This window comes from Amblyraja radiata, chromosome 11, assembly GCF_010909765.2.
Source record: "Amblyraja radiata isolate CabotCenter1 chromosome 11, sAmbRad1.1.pri, whole genome shotgun sequence".
NCBI lineage: Eukaryota > Metazoa > Chordata > Chondrichthyes > Rajiformes > Rajidae > Amblyraja > Amblyraja radiata.
The window spans coordinates 23,553,866-23,575,610 of NC_045966.1; the positions used below are offsets into that span (position 1 = coordinate 23,553,866).

Below are 21,745 nucleotides of genomic sequence, written 5' to 3' on the forward strand. Positions count from 1 at the left end.
TATGGGTTTAATTTTGGTTGCAAATAGATCAACAGTTTTAACATCCTCAGATATTGGACCTACACAGTGAATGGTAGGGCTCTGGGGAGTGCTGTAGAGCTGAGGGATCTAGGAGTGCAGGTGCGTAGTTCCTTGTAGGTGGTCGCAGGTAGATAGGGTGGTCAAAAAGGCGTTTGGCACATTGGCCTTCATCAGAGTATTGAGTGTAGAATTTGGGAGGTCGTGTTGCAGTTGTATAAGATGTTGGTGCGGCCGCATTGTGTTCAGTATTGTGTACCATGTTCTGTTATGTTCAGTTCTGGGCACCATGATATCGGAAAGATGTTGTCAAGGGTACAGAGAAGATTTACAAAGATGTTGCCAGGGCTAGAGGTTCTGAACTATAGGGAGAGGTTAAGTAGGCTGGGAATGTATTCCTTGTAATGCAGGAGGATGAGGGGTAATCTTATTGAGGTGTATAAAATCATGAGAGGAATAGATCAGGTAGATGCACAGTCTCTTGCCCAGAGTAGGTGAATCGAGGACCAGAGGACATAGGTTTAAGGTGAAGGTTAAAGGATTTAATAGGAATCTAAGGGGTAACTTTTTCACACATAGAGTGGTGGGTGTATGGAACTACACCCACCACCCACCATATGAAGCTGCTAAAGGAGGTACTTGAGGCTGAGTTTATCGCTACATTTAAGATACAGCTAGACAGGTACATTGATAGGACAAGTTTGGAGGGATATGGACCAAATGCAGGCAGGTGGGACAAGTGTTGCTGGGACAGGTTGGCTGGTGTGGGCGAGTTGGGCTGAAGGGCCTGTTTACACACTGTATCATTCTATGACTCTAAGTGGGATAATATAGAACTAATGGGAACGGATGAACGATGGTCGGCGTGGACTCAGTGGGCCGGAGGGCCTGTTTCCATGCTGCATCTCGAAACTAAACTAAACTAAAACTGTCGCAGTGGTAAATAACTTAACGATGGAGAATTGAAGTAACTATGCTGATAAAGGGAATGAAAGTTTAGGGTGGTTGATGGAATGCCAGTTAGGCACGCCGTATTATCCTGGATGATAAGACACAAATATGCTGGGGTAACTCAGCGGACAGTCAGCATCTCTGGAGAGAAGAAATGAGTGACGTTTTGGGTTGAGACCCTTCTTCAGACTCAGAGTCTGGGGAGAGGTGAGGAGGTAGAAATATGTGGAAGGGTAGGTACACTGAAACGTTGAAGATCAGTTATTTGGACACTCTAAATCAAATCGTGGGGGAAAAAAGCCAATGGCATGTGTGACACATGGTGATCGGATGCTGGAAATGCATTGGAAACAGCGAGAGCCAACCCGCGCCTCCCAGCTGCTGCTCCCACTGTTGTAAACAGGATCCGGACACGTCCACCCACCTTGCCTCTCACTGCGCTGACGTCAAAAATATCGTGAAATCCCCTCTTAGTTGCCTGATGCCTGCAACCAGCAAAGTAAAATATTTCTTGCACCTTTAAATTCTTTGCCAATCACAATAAATCTATTTTCTCCACTGATTGTGTATGAAGGAACTGCAGATGCTGGTTGATCTTTTTTCACTGATTGATCCTTTTCACACCAGAAACGTTTTGTTTCTCCTTATTTACTCCGACACCTTTTATGATTTTGAACAACTCTGGGGGAAAAAAAAATTCTGAAAAGAATGTCCCGACCCATTCTTTTCCTTCAGAGATGCTGCCTGCCCCGCAGAGTTACTCCAGCATTTTGTTATCCATCTTTCCTCTCCATACATGCTGTTATGGGGGGGGTTGTCTTTTTTGTCCTCACGGTTATGCTTTCAGGTTTGGAAAGGGGTCTGAAACCCACGAAAGGGCCGAACTATTTAAAAAAAAAATCCCTGATCCGTTGCCCGGGGTCGTCGTCGTTGACGTCATCGACGCTATCGTAACCGCGCGCATGACCTGCCGCGTCTCCATGGCAACCAGGGGCGCGGACCCAAGCTTCCTGTTGATTGGCGGCTGGTGGTGCGGCGTCAGGTCGCCGACCCGTCGTACGTCACAGGTGGTGGGGGAGGGGCGGGAAGTGAAGGAGGTTGGCCGTTCGGATGCGCGAGCCGAGCCGTTAGTTGAGTCAGCGCTCGCGCTGTGAACGCGCAGCGCGTTGCCGAGAGCCCAGAGGGCCGCTGCCGGGAGAGAGAAAGAGAGAGAAAGAAAGAAAGAGAAAGAAATATTGCCGTCTAAAAAGACGTGCGGCGCTGCAGTCTGCGCTATGGCGGTATCCATCGGGCCCTGAACACCTCTTTCACGACCCCACCCCCGGACCCCGTTTGTTCGGTGCAGCTGGCGGCGATGCTTCGGTGCCATCGGTTCCTTTCCGGGGCCACCCCGCGACGCGCTGCCCGGCTGCCCTAGGGCTTTGCCTCGGCCGCTCAGCCGGACCGTAACGGTAAGTGCACCCCCGTCTCCTCCCTGTCTCTCCCGGCAGTGACCCGGCTCCCTGCTGCTGGCAGCGGCTTGTATTTGCCAGATCTGGGCACAGGTGCTGTTTGTTCCCATTCTGGAAAAAGAAGCGACTTAGTACTTTTTATTTTCTTGTCTCAGCAGGTGGAAACATCTGAAGTCTTTTCTGCAGTTTCTTCAGGATAATCTAACTAATTCAGCTATTAGAAGATAGTCACGAAATTCGGCTAGTATCATGGCTTCAAATGAACACAACGTGCCTGGTAATTTAGGGTCTCCTGTTGTCGATTTGAAGACAATTTTTAAATGTCTCCTGTTTTGATATGGTTGCCATTGTGGATTTTTTTAAATTTAAAGCTTGATATTGCTTTTCTAATGCAACGTGATTTCCAATATGTGGTTGTTTTCAGAAATGCAACTTTGTTTGTGCAGCAAAGCATGTCCTGATTAATCGATAGTGCATGTAATCTGGGAACATTGCCATCGCAAATGACACGTAAATAAAATTAAATATAGACTTTGTGTATATTGCAGCAATCGAACATTCCTCGGGCTTACTAGAAAAGATGTCCTTACCGATCGGTATGCATCGCAGGGCATTCAGTTACGACGATGCCTTGGAAGATTTCTCGCCAATGACTCCTCCACCGTCTGATATGGGAAGCAGTATTTTGTGGAAGCAACCCGTTATCACTGAGCGGAAGTACCAACAATTGTCTATGGTATATTTATTTATATTTTGTTTACATTCTATAAAATAATAAGTTTGCAATTAATAGTTTTGCACAAACGGAGAGTGGATAAGGAATTATGAAAATTGTCTTTTTTTTAAACAAATAACTTAATTGCTTTCGCTTTTAGTTTTTCATTTAATACCGGTGTGAATTTATTTGCGTTGGTTTCTGCTGACTTTTTGGTGGTGTCAACTGATGCCAGTTATCCAGTGGCTTGGAGTCAAATTGGGATTTTAATCGTGATTTATAGTACATTAAAAAGTGATACACGATCTATTTAAAATGAATTTATAACATCACAACAGTAAATTGAATTTTGAAACTATTCATAATGAAACTGGATTGACTTCTCAAATGTCCAATTTTACTGTACTTTCCAATTACATTTATGGTATTGGTTTATTATTGGTATTGATTACGGTATGTGGTTGCTTAGAATTCATAGTTCTCTCTATTTTGGCTGGATTAGTGATATTAACTATTAGTGATATTACCTAGCCAATTATCTATGTGATGTGTAATTCTGCCTATCTGGTAACAAGGTTATCAAAGTTTTTAATTTCCAGGGACCCTTAAATACTGTTTTGTGGGCAAGGAGACATGGTGTCTCTTGAGGTTAACAGTAGAACAGTAATTTCCCAACCCATGGCACTTGACCTTCTTGTGTACTGACAGGGAAATAAAGCGTATAAGCCCTATTAATAGTATTGAATTAGTTTTGTTGTAGTGTCACAAACAATTAAAAATAAATAGGGCAAAAACACACACATACAGGGTATTGTGGCTGTCCTGGCACTAGAACTGCTACCATTCCCCAGGACTGCCCCAACTCCACAATGTTATGACACTAGAGAATTCATAAAGTGGTATAGTATATTTTGCCATGTGAACAAAAGGGACTTTTTGTGTAGATGGCAGCTAATAAGATATGGCTTCATTGATTATGATTGTACACAAACTGGAGGAAATGCACCTTATATTGCTCATGGGTAGGTCACAACCCAATGGTATGAACATCGAATTCACCAATTTTATGAACATTGAATTCTCCAACCTGCTGCCATACTGCTGCCTCTTTTTTCTGCCCCTTTTCTCCTCCTTCCTCTCCTCTGTATCCCCACCCTTTTCACCCCTACCTCCCTCCCACCCACCCACTTGTAGTGGCCATTTGGCTTGTTTTGTGTCATTAATTATGGCATGTGTTAAATTTTAGACTCAGTTATTATGTGGGTGGGATTTATGACTTATTCTGGGGCGTTTTTGGAGCTAATTTATTTGCGGAGACACGAGGAGTTTTCTAACCTTTAAAGCGATAAGATGGGGTTCGATGAAGATTATAGTGTACGAGTTGGAAGAAGGTTGGATGTACCTTATTGTTTTTCATCAACAATAAAGAATCTATTAATCAAAAGACTGTTAGGAAGATTTATCTGTGGAGGTCTCATGGAGCCACTCGCATGCGTATTACGACATTCTCCTTAATCATGTAGTCCACTTAGTGGCTAGAGGGAGTAATCTCTTGAAAGATATAAAAATCTGCCGCTACACCACTTTCCTCCCTTTGGCTTCACAATCCATAACTCTTCAATCCTGTCTCACAGCTTCTACTTTTATTTCTGGCATTTGTTCCAACTGCCTGCCTAACAAAACCCCCTTGGCTGTGTCCACTTATTACTTGCCACGCTTTGTGCTGCCTTTTCCAGCTTCTTCCCCCTACAGTAAGCCTGAAGAAAGGCTTTGACCCAAAATGTCACCTATACTTGTTCTCCAGAGATGCTGCCTGACCTGCTGAGTTACTCCAGCACTTTGTGTCCTTTTGCGTATTAACCAGCATCTGCAGTTCTTTCTACATATATTGAGGCTTTGTCTTTCCAGTTAAATATTGATTTCACAGCATTATCACTTTAGTGATCTTCAAGAGATCCACAACGTTTTACCTTCCTTCAGAATTGTGCAATGATCAGGACACGAAAGGAGATCTATCTTGGCTCATTTTAGAGCAATTCCATCAATCCCATGTTCCTGTTGTTGCCCATTAGCCGTGTAAATTATAGCTCAGGATATAATGGCCTTGAAAGAGATTTTCATTAGCTTATTAGAAAAACCTTATCATTTTGCTTATTTGCTTAGCCTATATGTTAACAGGTTACAAATAACTTGGTTATTTTACATTAACTTTAATTCCAAGATACAGAAAGTAGTTGAGTGAATTAATTTAATTAGCTAAGTAGCTGGTAAAACAATGCTTTGTATAATGAATGTTATAAAATAGGTGAACAAAAGTATACCATTGAGATACAGTTTGAAAATATGCTAAGACACAAGTAACGATTTAAATGCAGATTCCTCAGTTGCAAAATATTTCAAAAATACCCGTGCCTGCAGACTTTTTGATCTTGATTTGATCTGCAGTGAAGTCGTGTTACTTGCTGACAGAAATTCAGTATTCAGTACCAAACCTTTCCTACAGCTTGATGCCCTTTGCTGTTCTACCTTCTCTCCAGGGTAGGGAGTGACTAGATTTCTCTACCCATAAGGGTAGAGGTGGCCAGATCATTATTTATCAGTAAGGCAGAAAATATAAATATTTGAAAGACTGAAGAATTGAGTTGTGGGGAACAACAGAAGAGGTGATGAGGCCAGCATAGATCAGCCATGATTATTGAGAATGGCAGGGCTGGTTTCAAAAGGCTGAGTGGCCTACTCCTGCACCTGTAATCACTGACTTCCAGCAGCGGTGATGTCATCAATCGACTTGCATCAGTGTAATCTTGCAGTAAACAAACCAGAAAGTAAAAAGAAGCAACTTTTACCTTTTATAGATATTGTAAATAGAATAAATATTTGAAGTAAATTAAAAGCTGAAATATTGTAAACCTGTCTTCTCTGATATATACTCTGATTATTAGCATAGGCTGATAGGCTCTGTTATTTTTATTACAATTTCTGGGCTGCTGTGTGTACCTTAAAATAAATATTTAATTTATATGTTGTGTTTTATTGTAGGTGGAAGATGGAGAAAATGGTGTTCCACCTTCATTAGTTGCTCCTTCATTTGGTCAAAATCTAAACAAAGTCCATGTGGTAAAAGCTAAAGCAACATCTGTCATTATGAAGTCACTTATGACACGTAAGGCATTTTAAATTGTTGCTCTGATTTTAAACTTTAATTTCACAGTAATATCTTAATGAATCTACTTTATATGATGCTGCTTCTGCCAATAGTCTTTAAGTATTCACTATTAATCCCAAATTCCTTTCTTCCAACCACCCTGTCTGCAAACAGTTATGCAGCCCTGAGGTATGACCATTATTGCAGCTGACCTAACCTGGATCAAAGTGCCTGCCAATCATACATTAGCTCATCGTTCTTGTACTCTAGGTTAGCATTATATTCTATAGTTGATTTGTATTTTGTGGATTTCTGTGTCCTGTGCACACAACACCTAATTATGACATTTTAATCACATCTAATAATTTCAAATTTTTTGGATTCTTGGGTAATTCCATCTTTTTTAAGCACCTTCCTTTCCCTTCCAGTTTCTCTCAACATTTATACTGCCTGATTTCAATGCTTTGTCGTTTATTGTCTCTAATTTACTTACTCCAATAACTTGCCATCTATCAACTTCACTGATTCTTGTACAAGAACATTATTTTTTTTTTAAATGGAAACATTGTGACATTAGATAATAACATCCAATTTTTGTCTCAACTGCCTTTTGATTTTGGGGGTTTTCTAAAAACTTCACTCTTTATTTTTAATCTGCCAAATTCATTTACATCTACAATACTGGCCACCTCTAGCTTTCAATGGTCTTGACTGCAGTTGGCTTCATACTGACTTATCTCTATTGTTTCTATATGGCGTTTGACAAGTTTGTTGGTTCAGTCAAATCTAGCCTTATTTGCAGTTGCTGCCTTTCACTATCTTTGTCTCTTTTTCCAGTTTTACCCTAAAAAAAAAAGAACGTTAGGATTTCAGATGTAACTTAGAGGGAGATAGGGGTTTGGAAATTCAATTCCAGAGCTTGTAGATTTGAAAAAAAAGAGTGAACATTTTAAAATCAAAGTGAGATTGTGGGTATTGATGTGATGGCCAAGTTGGACCATTCAAGTTAGAATGATAAAACCCAAAAAATTGCTGGAAACACTCAAAAGAGAAACATAGTTAACAACTCAGATTGGAGACCTTTCATCCAATGACTTAAGAGTCTTCAACCAGAAGCATTAACTATCTACCGATGATACAAAATAAAGGCAAGAGTAATAATACTTAACATTTATCTTTCAAGATCCATTTTAATTTAAATTAAGTGTAATTTTTGCTCTCTATGTTGTCATCTTTTAATAATAATAATAATAAATTTTATATTTAATGGGCGCCTTTCATACAAAATCTCAAGGACACCTTACATAGTAAAACATATAATCAGAATAAAATAAGTAATAAAGACATCACAGAGACACAAATTAAAAACAGAATTCATTCCAAAAACAGAAAATCAAAAACACAGTGTGAAGAGAGAGCAGCGGCAACCAATTCGTGCCAGCGTCCACTCTCTCTTCACGGCAGCCATCTTGGACACAGACTTACAGGATTACATTAGACAAAAAAAATCATCCCCCCACAATGGATACCACTGTGGAGGAAGGCACAATGTCCAGTCCCCATCCCCAGTTCACCCCAAAGTCAGGCCTATTGAGGCCACCGCAATTGCCTCTACAGAAGCACGATGTTCCTGGCCGTTCTCACCGGGTGGTCTTGCCCCGGCGTCGGGAGAGTCCTCTCGGCGGCTGGGCCACCTGGAACGGCCGCTTCCTAGCTTGAGACCGCGGCTTCCGGAGCCGACAAGGACGCACCGAGTTGGAGCTCCTAGGCTCCCGATGTTAAAGCCGGCGCCGCCCTCTCCGCTCCGCAGACCCGCAGCCCGGGGATGTTGCTCTCGCCGGTCCAGCTCACCAGAGCTCCAGCGCGTCGCTCCAGCGCGGCGACCCAGGCAAGGCATCGCCCGCTCCACTCCGCTCCGCGATAGCGCTCCAACACTGTGCCGCCACCGAGGCCAAGCTGCTGGGCGGTGCCCGCCAGGAAACGGCGCTCCAAGCCCGCTGGTAGGCCACGAGGATGGGTCAGCGGGCAGCCCGGAGAAAAAGCTGCCACACCGACCAGGTAGGGACCTAGAAATAAAGTTGAGACCTACCCCCCACATTAAAAAGTCCATATCCCCTACAAACGAAAAACAGGACTCACTAAAAACTATAAAAAAAACGAATTAAAACGGACGGCTGCTGGCTAGCAGCCGTTCACCAAGATGGCTCCTCCTCCTCCTCTTTTGTTGTCATTTGTATCCCGGGTCCGTTTTGAAAACCCGTGAATACTTCATCTAAACTTGAATGCATTTTAACAGGTGAAAATCATTGGATATTTTTTATTTAAATGGTTTTATTATATTGAAAAGGGAATGTGTGTTAAGTATTAGCTCTTATACTTATTGTTGTTCTGCAATATGCACTGACCATTATTGATTTTGTTGGATAGTTGGTAAAGTATTAACATTTTCAATTTGTTTTATTTTACATTTTAATTACCAGAGCAGACGCAGGAAAGTATACAACGATTTGAGAAGCAGGCGGGCCTGACAGATGCTGGTTACCAACCACACAAAGGCCTAGTTGCAGAAGAGGCCAGTTATCACCGTGTAGGAGAGGCATTGCTGGTAAAAATTGAGCACTTTTTATCACATAAATTAAATGAACTACATACATCCCAGTTTAGCTCTGACAACATATGATCCTATTAAACCCCTGCTGTTAAGTTTCCATGTTAAAAGATGATTAGTCTTCTAGTACTTTTGCTTTTGAGCTAGGTTGAGCATTATTCTCAGTTAAAATAGACTGGATATGGACAGCAAACAGAATAGTTTTCATTTCAATATTGTGAGGTGAATTTGGAACTCAAAGTTAAAAGCAGAAAGCTGAGATGAAATGAAATTAGCTACAAAAATGAAATTATTGTCAGAGTTGGTCTTGGTCAGTGGTGTGTTGTCACCAGATGTTTTTTGTTATCCTACTTTTTTTTAGCCTAAATACTATGTGACTATTCAAGCATATGTGAATCTCTAAATTAAACCTTAAGCATTGTATAATTTTGATTTTAATGCCTAAAAAAGGATATATTTGCCATGAAGCGAGTGTAATAAGGTTCAGTAGATCGATCTCAAGGATTCCAGAGCCGTTGTATCAGAAGAAATGTTGTTGACAAGACCTGTATTTACTCCAGAGGATTAAGAGATTTCATTTGAAATATGTACAATTTTTACGGTTCATCGGCCTCATATTTGAGAAGTAGATAAATCTCCAGACACAAAAGGCTGCAAGGAGGATATGGAGAGGACGAGTGGATAGGACGAGTGGAAAATTATATTATGATGAAGGATAGTTTTGACAGAATAGACTTGGGGCCAAATGGGCAACTTCTGTGTTCTTTTCAGTATTTTGCATTTTTCTGCCGGGTTGAAGGCTAATTATCTAAAGTGGTAACATTATCTGCTTCTGTCTTTTTGCCATAGCCGTGTAATTCATTCCTTTTGCTATTTTTATTTTACTTGGGGCAGATATTAATGTTTTCTGTTCTTTGCAAACTAGTCAGTTTGTGAAATTACATCTCTGCATTGGCTCCTCATGAGTATTTGTTTTTGTCACGTGCTTCTTTTGGAAATCTAAACAGAAATTCAAAGCACAGAGTGTGGATCTAGGTAAAGAAGATAAGCAGATATCCTCCACTCAATCGACTCCGTGCGGATCACCACAGTCCTCACCAATGCCAAGCCGCAGGTATAGAAAGTAGTTGTAGAAAATGGGATAGAATATCTGTTCATTCAGTTACCATAAAATGACTACAGTTTTGTTAAACGCTACTTTAAAAAAAAAAAACAATGAAATGAAAGAGACTGTTTAGGATTTACAGTGATGATCAATAGCATGCAAGACATTGCCCATTCTTAGTATAGGTAAAATTATTAAAGTAATTAACAGCGATGAAAGACTTTGGTTGGGATAAACAGTGTAATTTAATGTATGTACAACTAGTTAAATATATAGACACCACGAGTCACTATTCTTTAGGACGATGAATCATAATATTTTTCCATGTTTATTTTAGTGGTGACAATGACTGAGGGTAAAAATAAATAGTAGATGATTTAACTTATTTTCTTCCACATAATGCACAGCATTATGCTTGAAATTGTGCTTGAAATTGTGAAAAATGTATGGAATATATATTTGTTAATGTCCCTGGATAGGGTTACCATTAAAAACTTGTGCTGTAAAATAACATTTCTAAGCCATGGAATCTTGTTAAGATGTGTATATGGACATTTTGTGTAAAATTATCACACTTTTTGTAAAGTACATTTATGCATGTGGAATGCTGATGACTCCAGATGTGGGTAAAAAACACATTTTACAATCCTGTGTAATACAAGCCTTTAATACTAAAATAGATATATACAGAGGCTTGAAGACTGGTTTGGTATTATTTTGAATGTGTCAATTTAGGCTTTATTTGTCATTTTTGTTAATTAGTCATTTATTTGAATTAATGATGAATTGTATAAGAGGCAGAAATATTTTTATTGCTCTTCTGGTGATGGTTTCAGGTCTTTCTTTGGCCAGGGGGCATCTTCTGATTTGAGCGGTAGAAGTATGGAAGGAGAATCCACCACATTGGTTAGTGAAACAACTGCCACTGAGAAATGGAAACCGTTTATGCATTCGCACACTTACAGAGGAATCGAATCAGGTAGGAAAAATAACGAAATCTTGTGGCGGCCTGAGCCATTTTGGTATCGAAAAGCTATTGGTCGGGCTCGAACTCTCGCGTGGACCGGGTGTGATCTGAGCCGACCAATCATGCGGTCAGGGGGGGCGGAAAGTTAGACAGTTGGAATTTCAAAGCGGCAGTTGGAACTCGAAGGATTGGCAGTTGGAGTGGAACTCGGGTGTGCTCACGAACGATGGCCCAGTAGCACTAAAATCTTAACTGGATGCGTGCGTGAGCAACGGGGCTGCATCAGTTAATTATTACACAGAGTGTTTACACAACGCGTGGACCTCTAGAGTGGTGACCCCGACGATCCAAAACTGGCTATTTTGGATTTTATCATGTTTGCAGCCGACAACCCAGACCAGCAGAACGCAGTTTCATTCAAACTGCCTACTTTCTGGACATCACAGCCCCACGTGTGGTTTGAACAGGCTGAAGCCAGGTTCCACGTTCGCCAGATCACTACCAATGCCACCAAATACTACTACGTGGTCAGTGCTCTGGACCAGGACATCGCCAGGCACCTTATCGATTACCTTCGCCAGCCACCAGCTGACGGCAAATACGAGGGCCTCAAAATGCTCCTGTTGCGCACTTTCAGTCTCGGCCGCCGCGACAGGGCAGCCAGACCCCTGCACATGGATGGCCTAGGCGACCGCAAGCTGTCTGTTCTTATGGATGAAATGCTCACCTTGATGGACGGAGACAATACTTGCCTCCTGTTCGAACAGGTGTTCCTCGAGCAGGTGCCGGATGACATTCACCTGCTCCTTGCGGATGACAATTTCACCGATCCCCGAAGGCTGGCTGCCTGTGCAGACGTGCTGTGGCAGGCCAAACAGCAGGGTGGCGCCACCATCAGTCGGGTGTCGGCAGGTCAAGTGGTCGGTCCCAGCCTCCATCGAAGGCACGGCAGTGAGGCCGGCCACGAGCGACGCCGGCAAAGATACGTGGTGCTACTACCCCCAACGGTGGAGCTCTGAGGCCCACCGATGCCGACCAACCTGCGCGCATCCAGGGAAATGCCTCGGCTGGATGGCTGCCAATAGTGGCTACTGCAGCCGGCCAGAGCATCGCCTCCTCTACACCTGGGACCATCAGTCGGGGTGGTGTTTTCTTGTGGACCCGAGAACTGAGGTCAGTGTTTTGCCCCCATCGGGTGGCCTTTTACTATCGCCGACGTCTCCCAACCGCTGCTGGCACCGATTTCCTCTGGGTGCACTCCTTGCTGGTCAATGTGAAGGGAAAACATCTCGTCAATTTGAGTCGATCGCCTTGTGCCACGCCGAATTGACTGCGACAACGAGTACACCTGGATCTTGGCCGATTTCCTCGACATAACCCCCCCCCAGTTCACTACGGCCAGCCCCAATCATGGGGTGAAGCACCATATCCCCACCACCGGACCGCCCCTCCATGCACGAGCATGCAGGCTGTCCCACGATACGCTCCAACTGGCCAAAGACGAGTTTTCGCAAGATGGAGGAAATGGGGACAGTGCGCCGCTCAGACAGCCCATGGGCATCTCTGCTTCACATGGTCCCCAAAGCGTCTGGGAGCTGGAGATCCTGAGGGGATGACTGCCGTCTCAACGACGTCACGAAGGCCGACCAGTACCCTGTCCCTCACATCCAGGACTTCACAGCCAATTTTGATGGCGCCAAGGTTTTTTCCAAAATCGACCTCGTACGTAGCTACCATCAGGTTCTGGTCCACCCGGATGACATCCTCAAGACTGCTCTCATCACCCTGTTTGGGCTCTTTGAGTTCCTACAGATGCCTTTCAGCCTCAAGAAAGCTGCCCAGGCTTTCCAACGGCTCATGGACACGGTGGGCCGCAGGCTGGACTTTGTTACCTCGATGACATCCTCTTCGCCAGCCGCTCTCGCTAGGGACACCGCGCACATTTTCGGCTGCACTGCCGGCGGCTCAACGAGCATGGCCTGGCCATCAACCTTGCTAGGTGTCAGTTTGGCCTCCCTTCCATCAGTTTCCTCGACCACCACATCAATCAGCACGGTGCGGTCCCGCTCTCCGAGTTCACGACTTATGTCCAGCACATCGCAGGCAGAAACAACCGGGTCGCAGATGCATTGTCCCGCACCACCATCAATGCCATCCACGCTTTGGCCCCAGGTGTCAACTACACGGCCGTGGCAGCCACCCAGCAAGAGGATGAGGAGATGCTCGCCTACCGCACCGCCATCTCAGGCCTGTTGTTGGAGGATGTGCGATTTAGGCCAGCTGACACCACTCTCCTTTGCGACGTGTCTACCGGGCAGCCAAGACCCATCATCCCCGCAGCCTGGCGCTGCTGGATTTTCGACATGGTTCATGGTTTGGCTCACCCTTCCATCCGGCACTGGTGGCAGCCAAGTTCATGTGGCACGGGCAGCAGAAACAGGTCGGCAACTGGGCCAGGACATGCATCCCCTGTCAAACCTCAAAGATTCAGCGACACGGTGGAGCAGCAGTAGAGTTGCTGGCTTACAGCGAATGCAGCGCCAGAGACCCGGGTTCGATCCTGACTACGGGTGCTGTCTGTATGGAGTTTGTCCGTCCTCCCCGTGACCTACGTGGGTTTTCTCCGAGATCTTTGGTTTCCTTCCACACTCCAAAGATGTACAGGTTTGTAGGTTGATGTAAAAAAAACTGTCCTTAGTGGGTATAGGATAGTGTTAATGTGTGGGGATCGCTGGTCAGCGCGGACCCGAAGGGCCAAAAGGGCCTATTACCGTGCTGTATCTCCAAACTAAACTTTAAAAAAACTAAAGGGCGCACTGCAGAATTTCGCCCTGCCACACCGGCGTTTCGCCCACATCCACGTCGACATCGCTGGACCGCTACCCCAATCCAGAGGTGTCGCACAACTTTTTCGCCATCACGAGATGGCCGGAAGCCGTCCTGCTATCGGATACCTCCACTGCAACGTGTGCACATCCCCTCACTGTCCAACGGATCGCCCCCTTTGGTGTGCCGGTGGACATCTCCGACAGAGGTGTGCAGTTTACCTCCGAGTTGTGGTCAGCAATGGCCCGGCTGCTTGGCGCTCAACTGAACCACACTACTGCCTACCAGCCGCAAGCAAATGGCCTAGTGAAGCGTTTTCATCAGCACCTGAAGGCATCCCTAAAGGCACGGCTCACCGGCCCGGACTGGATGGGCGAGTTGCCGTGGGTCAGGCTGGGCATACGCACTGCCTTGAAAGATGACCTGGCAATTTCCTCGGCCGAGCTGGTGTACGGCACCCCGCTTTCGATGATGTCCCGGCGGCATGTGGATATCAGGAACCGCCTACGACCATGCTGACAAGTCTCTGGGAAATGGTGGGCAAGCTTTTGCCAGTCCGAACGTCCCACCACGTACGTCCCACCCACCCTCCAGGACTGCCAGTACGTCTTCCTTCGCCGCGATTCCTACTGTACGCCACTGCAAAGACCTTATGAGAGACCTTTCCAGGTACAGCAACACGGCACCACGACTTTTGTCATCAACATGAGCGGCAGGCACGAGACTGTCTCCTCTGTCTCCTCTGTCTCTGAAGCCGGCACACTTGGACATTGACAAACCAGTGCAGGTGGCACTGTCACGGCCGCACCCGCCCTCAACTCTGCCAGCTGTGACCCCGAACACAGGAGATGTGTACACGAGATCAGGCCGCGTCATTCGTGAGCCTAAGCGTCTCCATTACTCCAGTTCTGGGGGGGATCATGTGGCGGCCTGAGCCATTTTGGTATCGAACCGTCGTTGGTCGGGCTCAAACTCTCACGTGGACTGGGCGTGATCTGGGCCGACCAATCACGCGGTCAGGGGGGTGGAACGTTAAGGCAGTTGGAATTCAAAGGCGGCAGTTGGAGAGGAACATAGGTGTGCTCACGAGCGACGGCACAGTAGTAGTAAAATATTAACTGGATGTGTGCATAAGTGACGGGGCTGTATCAGTTAATTATTAAACAATTTTTACACAACGCATGGACCTACAATCTGCTAGTTAAGCGCTGATCCAAGTATTGAGTGTACTTAAGTTGTTTTTGAATCAGAAAATGACAGTTTGAAAACAAATTCCAGATACTGAAATGCATTCATTACTGTACATGTGATGTACATTACTGTCATTAATGCACATGGACGCAGTGGCTCCTCCGGGTCCTGCCGGTTCTGAGAAACGTGAAATCAAAGGTGTTAACGTCTGTACTACATCTCTAAAATACGACCAGAACACTTGATCATCTACTTCTACAAAAAAGACGACAAAAGCTGCATTACCTGGATGCTGACTGAGGTAGAGCTTCAGAACCTCGGGGCGCTAAAGAGGCCAGGCTCTCAAGCTGCAGCACCAACTAAGATGGCGGTGCACACAGACGCAGCGGCTCTGCTGGGGCACTAAGAACCTCGGATCGCAAAGGAGACTAGAACCTCAAGCTGCAGCACACCCTGCTACAGTCACTGAAAAGAGGAGACGCCGCAAACGGTGTGAAAGGAAGCAGAAACGCGGTAAGCGTGCGGGGATCCGCGCTAGGTTAAGGGCTTACCCCCACAGACCAGCTCTTCCATCCATCATCCTCTCGAACGTCCGCTCGCTGGACAACAAACTAGACCACCTACGGCTTCAGCTGCCCACGCAACGAGAGATGAGGGACTGCTGCGTCGTCCTTCTCACAGAAACATGGCTACATGATAATATCCCCAACACGGCCATCCAGTTAGCGGGGCTAACACCGTTCCGTGCAGACAGGAATGCCGTGTCCTCCGTTAAGACCCGCGGAGGGGGGGCTTTGTGTGTACATCAATAACAACCGGTGTGTGAACTGTTCTACATTCAATACCCACTGTTCACCACTGGTGGAGTTCTTGATGGTTAAATGTCGGCCATTCTTCCTACCGAGGGACTTCACAGCTGTTGTGCCTGTTTGTATCCCTCCCAGTGCCAATTCCAAGGAGGCACTGTGGGAGCTTTACGGAGCTATCGACGATCTACAGACTACTCGCCCTGATGGGTTCTTTGTGATTGCTGGGGATTTTAACCATGCCAGCCTAAAATCTGTATTACCCAAATTCTACCATTACATCAACTTTGCAACCAGAGGGGAGAACAAACTAGACCTGGTTTACTCAAACATTCAGGAAGCATATAAGGCTTCCCCTTCCCCTCCTCGGATAACCTCAGATCACCATCATGCTCACCCCCTCATACAAATCACTATTTAAATGGACAGAAGCAACACCTAGACAGATCAGAGTATGGCCAGCAGGATCTCCTACAGCACTACAAGACTGCTTTCAAACCACAGACCGCGACATATTCAGGGAAGCAGCCACATACGACACCCACACTGACAAAGGAGAATATGCCGACTCTGTGACCAGCTACATCAATAAATACATAGAGGACATCACTGTTAATCACCATACGAGCCAACCAGAAGCCATGGATGACGGTGGAGGCCCGTACGCAGCTGAAGACCCGGGACACTGCCTTCAGAACGGGGGATAAGGCAGCCCTCAGGTCTGCAAGAACCGAGCTCTCCCAGTCTAGCAAGAGAGCAAAACAGGCCCATGCGCAGAAAATACATGGCTACTTCTGCGACACCAGGGACAGCAGACGTATGTGGCAGGTTATCCGGTCCATCACTGACTATAAAAGGAGCATCACATTCCAACAACAGCGATGTCTCCCTTCCGGACTAGCTAAATTACTTTTATGCGTGCTTTTTGGCACTTAACACCATGCCTGGGAGGAAGTCCAGCGTTACCCCCAAAGAGCAGATAATAATCCTGGAAGAGATAATAATCCTGGATTCAGCCGACATGTGGAGAGCTTTAACTAGGGTCGACCCATGAAAAGCCCCAGGACCAGACAACATACCTGGTCGTGTGCTCAAGGAATGTGCTAACCTGCTGGCAGATGTCCTCACAGACATTTTCAACATCTCCCTGAGCCAGGCTACTGTTCCCACCTGCTTCAAAGCCGCCAATATCGTCCCGGTGTCAGTCATGTCTCCTGCCTCAATGACTACTGTTCCATGGCACTGACCCCCATTGTGATGAAGTACTTCGAACGGTTAGTCATGGGGCACATCAAGAATAACCTCCCCACCTCACTAGACCCCCACCAGTTTGCAAACCGCCCTAACCGCTCCACAGAAGACGCCATCTCCTCCACCCTCTATGCAGTCCTCTCCTACATGGACAACAAAAAAAACACTTTTGCTCGAATGCTATTTATTGACTTCAGCTCGGCATTCAACACGATCATCCCTCAGAAACTGGTGGGAAAGCTCTCTCTGCTTGGCCTCAATACTCCCCTCTGCAACTGGATCCTGGACTTCTTAACACATCGACCACAGTCAGTCCGTGTTGGCAACAACACCTCAAATACCATCATCCTGAACACCGGAGCCCCCCAAGGCTGTGTGCTTAGTCCACTACTATTCACACTATATACCCACGGCTACAACACCAGCCAAATAATGAGTGCCTACAGGGAGGAAGTGGCGCAGCTTGTGAACTGGTGCAAAGACAACAATCTGTCTCTGAACATCACCAAGACCAAAGAGATGATTGTAGACTTCAGGAGAACGCAGGCTGCCCACTCCCCCCTGCACATCAATGGCTCCATCGTGGAAAGGGTGAGCAATATCAAATTCCTAGGGGTGCACCTCGCTGATGACCTCTCCTGGTCTCTCAACAATACACACCTGACCGGGAGGGCTCAGCACTGGCACCTTACATCAATATCAACCACTATGCACCTTGCACCTCAGCTCCATGAAGAATTAAATTTTGTTCAAATGTATACTTATATGTTCGAATGACAAATAAAATTATTATTATTACATTTCAGCTAAATTTGTTCTGTGCTATGCTTTCAGATATTGGAGGCAAGCTCTCACTATACTGAAGAAGTATGCAGACATACTCGGAATTACCAGAGCAGAGAGGGCTACAGACCAAGTGCTGATAAATGGGATTAGAGTAGATGGGGTTAATTATTGATGATCAATGTAGACATGTTGGATTGAATGGCCAATTTCTGTGTTTTGACTGTTCTTTAACTTCCTATCTTGAAGAAAAGATGGACATGAAAATCGAAATGGTCTTAAAACTATATTGGCAACTGGGTTCAATCCTGATCGCTAACTGAGGAGTCTTAAACTGAGGAGTCTTAAAACTATATTTCCTTTAACAGTATGATTTGTTAGTTCTAGTTTATTAAATATTATTTTGTGCTTCCATAACACTTCCAACGATTCATTATCTGGGTGAAAATATTTTTTCTCATCTCAATTCTAAATGACTGACCACCCTATTTTGAAGCTATGACCTCTGATTATAGATCCTTATTCAGGGAAAACATTAAGTACTGTAAGAGTTTTATTTATTTCAATGAGATAACATCTCATGCTTCTGAAAGCTTTTAGAGAATATTGGGCTGGAATAAAACTACTTATCTTTTCCTCATAGGACCACCCTATCAATAGATGCCACTTCACCAGTCCCTTATCCAAAATATAGTCAGTATTAGCGATCAGGATTGAACCCAGTTGCCAAAGGTCTGAGGCAGCAACCAAAGAGTAGGGGGAAAGACTATTGTTTTAATTGCTAACAATTTTTTTAGACTTAAATTGATAAAATTAATTAATAAATTGTCATATTCATTGCTAACAAATGTCTTACTTTTCTACAGGTAGTTTTGCCATTCAGAAATATAAAGGCATGCAAAAACCCTCGCCAATGGACATCATGCGTACTCAGGGGACTGTTGCAAAAATTGCAGAAGGTCATGCAAACTTGAATGCCCCCAAAATGGAGCTAACTATTCCAGACAGGCAAAAACGGACAGTTCGTAGTCATCGTGTAGAGCCCAGAGATTTAAATGCTTTTGCTCCTACAGGATTTTAAAATGAACTGCAGTTAAGGAGCACCAAATATGTGTGCCCTCTACTCAAATGAATTATGACGTTAACTTGCTGCTCATCTAATGAAATTTCATTTTGTTGTATCTGACTACACCTACACAGAAATTTTATTTTAAACTGGGAAAAGTGAGATCTGGGAAAAAAAAAAAGAATTTTGATTCTGTTGTAGAATTAAAATCTTTGTCCAGTTCCATTCAAAAAGAGCACCTAAGTTAATGGACGAAAAGTGCAATACATTGTTGTTTTTGCTTTCCTAATTTACCAGCTTGTGATTTTAAAAAAAAGGTGTTACAGAATAATGCACTTCAGTTGTGTGAGGTAAAGAGAGAGAGAGAGAGACTAATAGGATAAAAGTGTTACACGTAAGTTGTCTGTGCTTGTCTGTATCTAATGTTAAATAAACATGAACACAATTTTGTGACTTAATCATAGTATTTTTTCTATTTTCTTTCTGAATCAGTAATTTTGTATTTATTAATTGTATTTATAATGGATGTTTAAAATGATTACTGACCAACGTGCACCATGGTCAGTTTTTTTAAGGCCTTCTTAAGCATTTTAAAATAGAACAATACAACTTAGTACAAGTCTTGAATGCAATTTGTTTTTAAGTAATGTTTTTGAGCTATGAAAATTTGTACTACAAACTAATTTTTTTCAGTGTCGTGATTTTTTTAAAAAAAAAGGTTCCTTAAACATTACGTAATCAAACCATATTTTTCATGAAACTAATATGCTCCTTAGTGGTTAATCACAGAATAACGTATGATCTTTTAATAACATTAGTTGGTACCAAGAAGAAATGACTATTGAACAATAGGAACCTCTAAAACAATCATAAAAGATGAATTGTGTTTCTTGGGATAAGTGGACTGCCATCAGTATTAAAATTAACCATGCCAATGTATTGTATCATACTTGTTTCTTTATCGATGTAGCTTTTGGTCAGGAGGAGTTTGTGTTCACAGCCGTCTATAGTCTACTTGAAAAGAATCACATCTCCCAGGCATGAGAGCAAATTCCAATGGCTGTAAATGTTTGGACACAAAAGAAAATGTGTTTCAGTAATGCTAGCCTTCATTTCCATCTTTAGCAAAGATTAGATCCAAGGTATGGCCTTTGATCAATCTACATTCTGCCATTTGATACCATGGTGTGCTATCATTGGGTCATAAATCCCAAGACTGCTCTTCCTCAATGGCTGCGGTTCCCATCTTACTGACATTTTATAGTTTTATGGTCTTATTTAATAACCATATTTCCAATTTTCTCAAACAATAAATTATAGGTGCAGTAGTAGGCCATTTGGCCCATCGAGCCAGCGCCGCCATTTAATGTGATCATGGCTGATCATCCCCAATCAGTACTCCGTTCCTGCCTTCTCCCCATATCCCCTGACTCCGCTATCTTTAAGAGCCCTATCTAGCTCTTTCTTGAAAGTATCCAGAGAACCGGCCTCCACCGCCCTCTGAGACAGAGAATTCCAGACTCACAACTCTCTGAGAAAAAGTGTTTCCTCGCCTCCGTTCTAAATGGCTTACACCTTATTCTTAAACTGTGGCCTCTGGTTCTGGACTCCCCCAACATCGGGGCCATGTTTCCTGCCTCTTGCGTGTCCAACCCCTTAATAATCTTATATGCTTCAATAAGATTCCCTTTCATCCTTCTAAACTCCAGAGTATATAAGCCCAGCTGCTCCATTCTCTCAGCATATGATAGTCCCGCTATCCAGGGAATTAACCTTGTAAACCTATGCTGCACTCCCACAATAGCTAGAATGTCCTTCCTCAAATTAGGGGACCAAAACTGCACACAATACTCCAGGTGTGGTCTCAAGAGGGCCCTATACAACTGCAGAAGGACCTCTTTGCTCCATACTCAACCCCTCTTGTTATAAAGGCCAACATGCCTTGTCAAATTGTCAAAAAGGATATTTGTAAAAAATGAATTATTTTAACGAGTCAAAATGAAGAATGTGACACTGCTGTTTGAATTGGAATTTCCTACAGATTTGCCTGTTTGGTCTATTCCTGGAACATAGCCTTTTCATTGTCAGATTTACTAAGCTTCCTTCCCACGTCTACCATTCCACTGTAAACAAATGCATCTCTGGATTATGTCCCATAATCATAACTTTTTGCCATTTGCTATAGCCCTTTAGTTATTTAATTATTTTGCTTTATCTTCATTCATCTCTTAACTTCATCTCCAGGTCGGCTGCATTTATCAGACCTCTCAACTGGCACCGTTATGTATTTATTGTTTAGTTTGTTCTGGTATCTTCTATAATAAAAGTACACTTTGCCCTCTTCACCTCTTTGCAACTTAATGTCTACATTTTCCTAATTCTCATGGAAGGACATTAACTCAAAACATTCATTCTGTCTCACTTCATGGATACTGCATGACCTGCTGAATATTTCCAATATTTTGTTTTTAGTCCAATATCAATAATTGTTTCTGCTTTTGGAATGAAATTGTATTTTCTGTAAAAATAGTCCTACGACTTCAAGCTGGTTAAATTCAAAAATCCAGTAATTGCTGTTTGAGATAGCCTGCATGGTACCTTGTTGGAAAGGCAGTGTATACCTGCTAGCGTAATGTATCCTTTCATTAATATAGTGCAACCTTTGTAGCCAATTGGACAAAGTTAGAAGAGGCTGTCTCATTTAAGACTTCGTTTGAAGATTAATCACTTATTTGTGGTAAATTACATTGAATTATATCAATGATCATGCTTTCTATTTAATTAATAATATCTGCCAGACAATTGCCTTTACATAACTAAAACTATAATTAAGCTGAATTTGGTAAATAAAAATCAGACGGG

At 43.8% G+C, this 21,745-nt stretch overlaps 1 protein-coding gene across 2 annotated transcripts; it reads left to right on the forward strand.

Moving 5' to 3' along the window:
* The first annotated feature begins 2,053 nt into the window (after nt 1–2,053).
* On the forward strand, nt 2,054–19,818 carry kiaa1191 (KIAA1191 ortholog). Of its 2 annotated transcripts, none has more exons than XM_033029494.1 (8): nt 2,054–2,420; nt 2,576–2,697; nt 2,969–3,156; nt 6,175–6,298; nt 8,761–8,881; nt 9,892–10,002; nt 10,830–10,972; nt 18,684–19,818. In XM_033029494.1, the coding sequence occupies exons 2-8, from the start codon at nt 2,670–2,672 to the stop codon at nt 18,896–18,898; spliced, it is 930 nt and encodes a 309-aa protein (XP_032885385.1). In that variant the 5' UTR covers nt 2,054–2,420; nt 2,576–2,669; the 3' UTR covers nt 18,899–19,818. The 2 variants fall into 2 exon arrangements, with proteins under 2 accessions (XP_032885385.1, XP_032885386.1); XM_033029495.1 differs by having other exon boundaries at nt 2,579–2,697.
* The last annotated feature ends 1,927 nt before the right edge of the window (nt 19,819–21,745 follow it).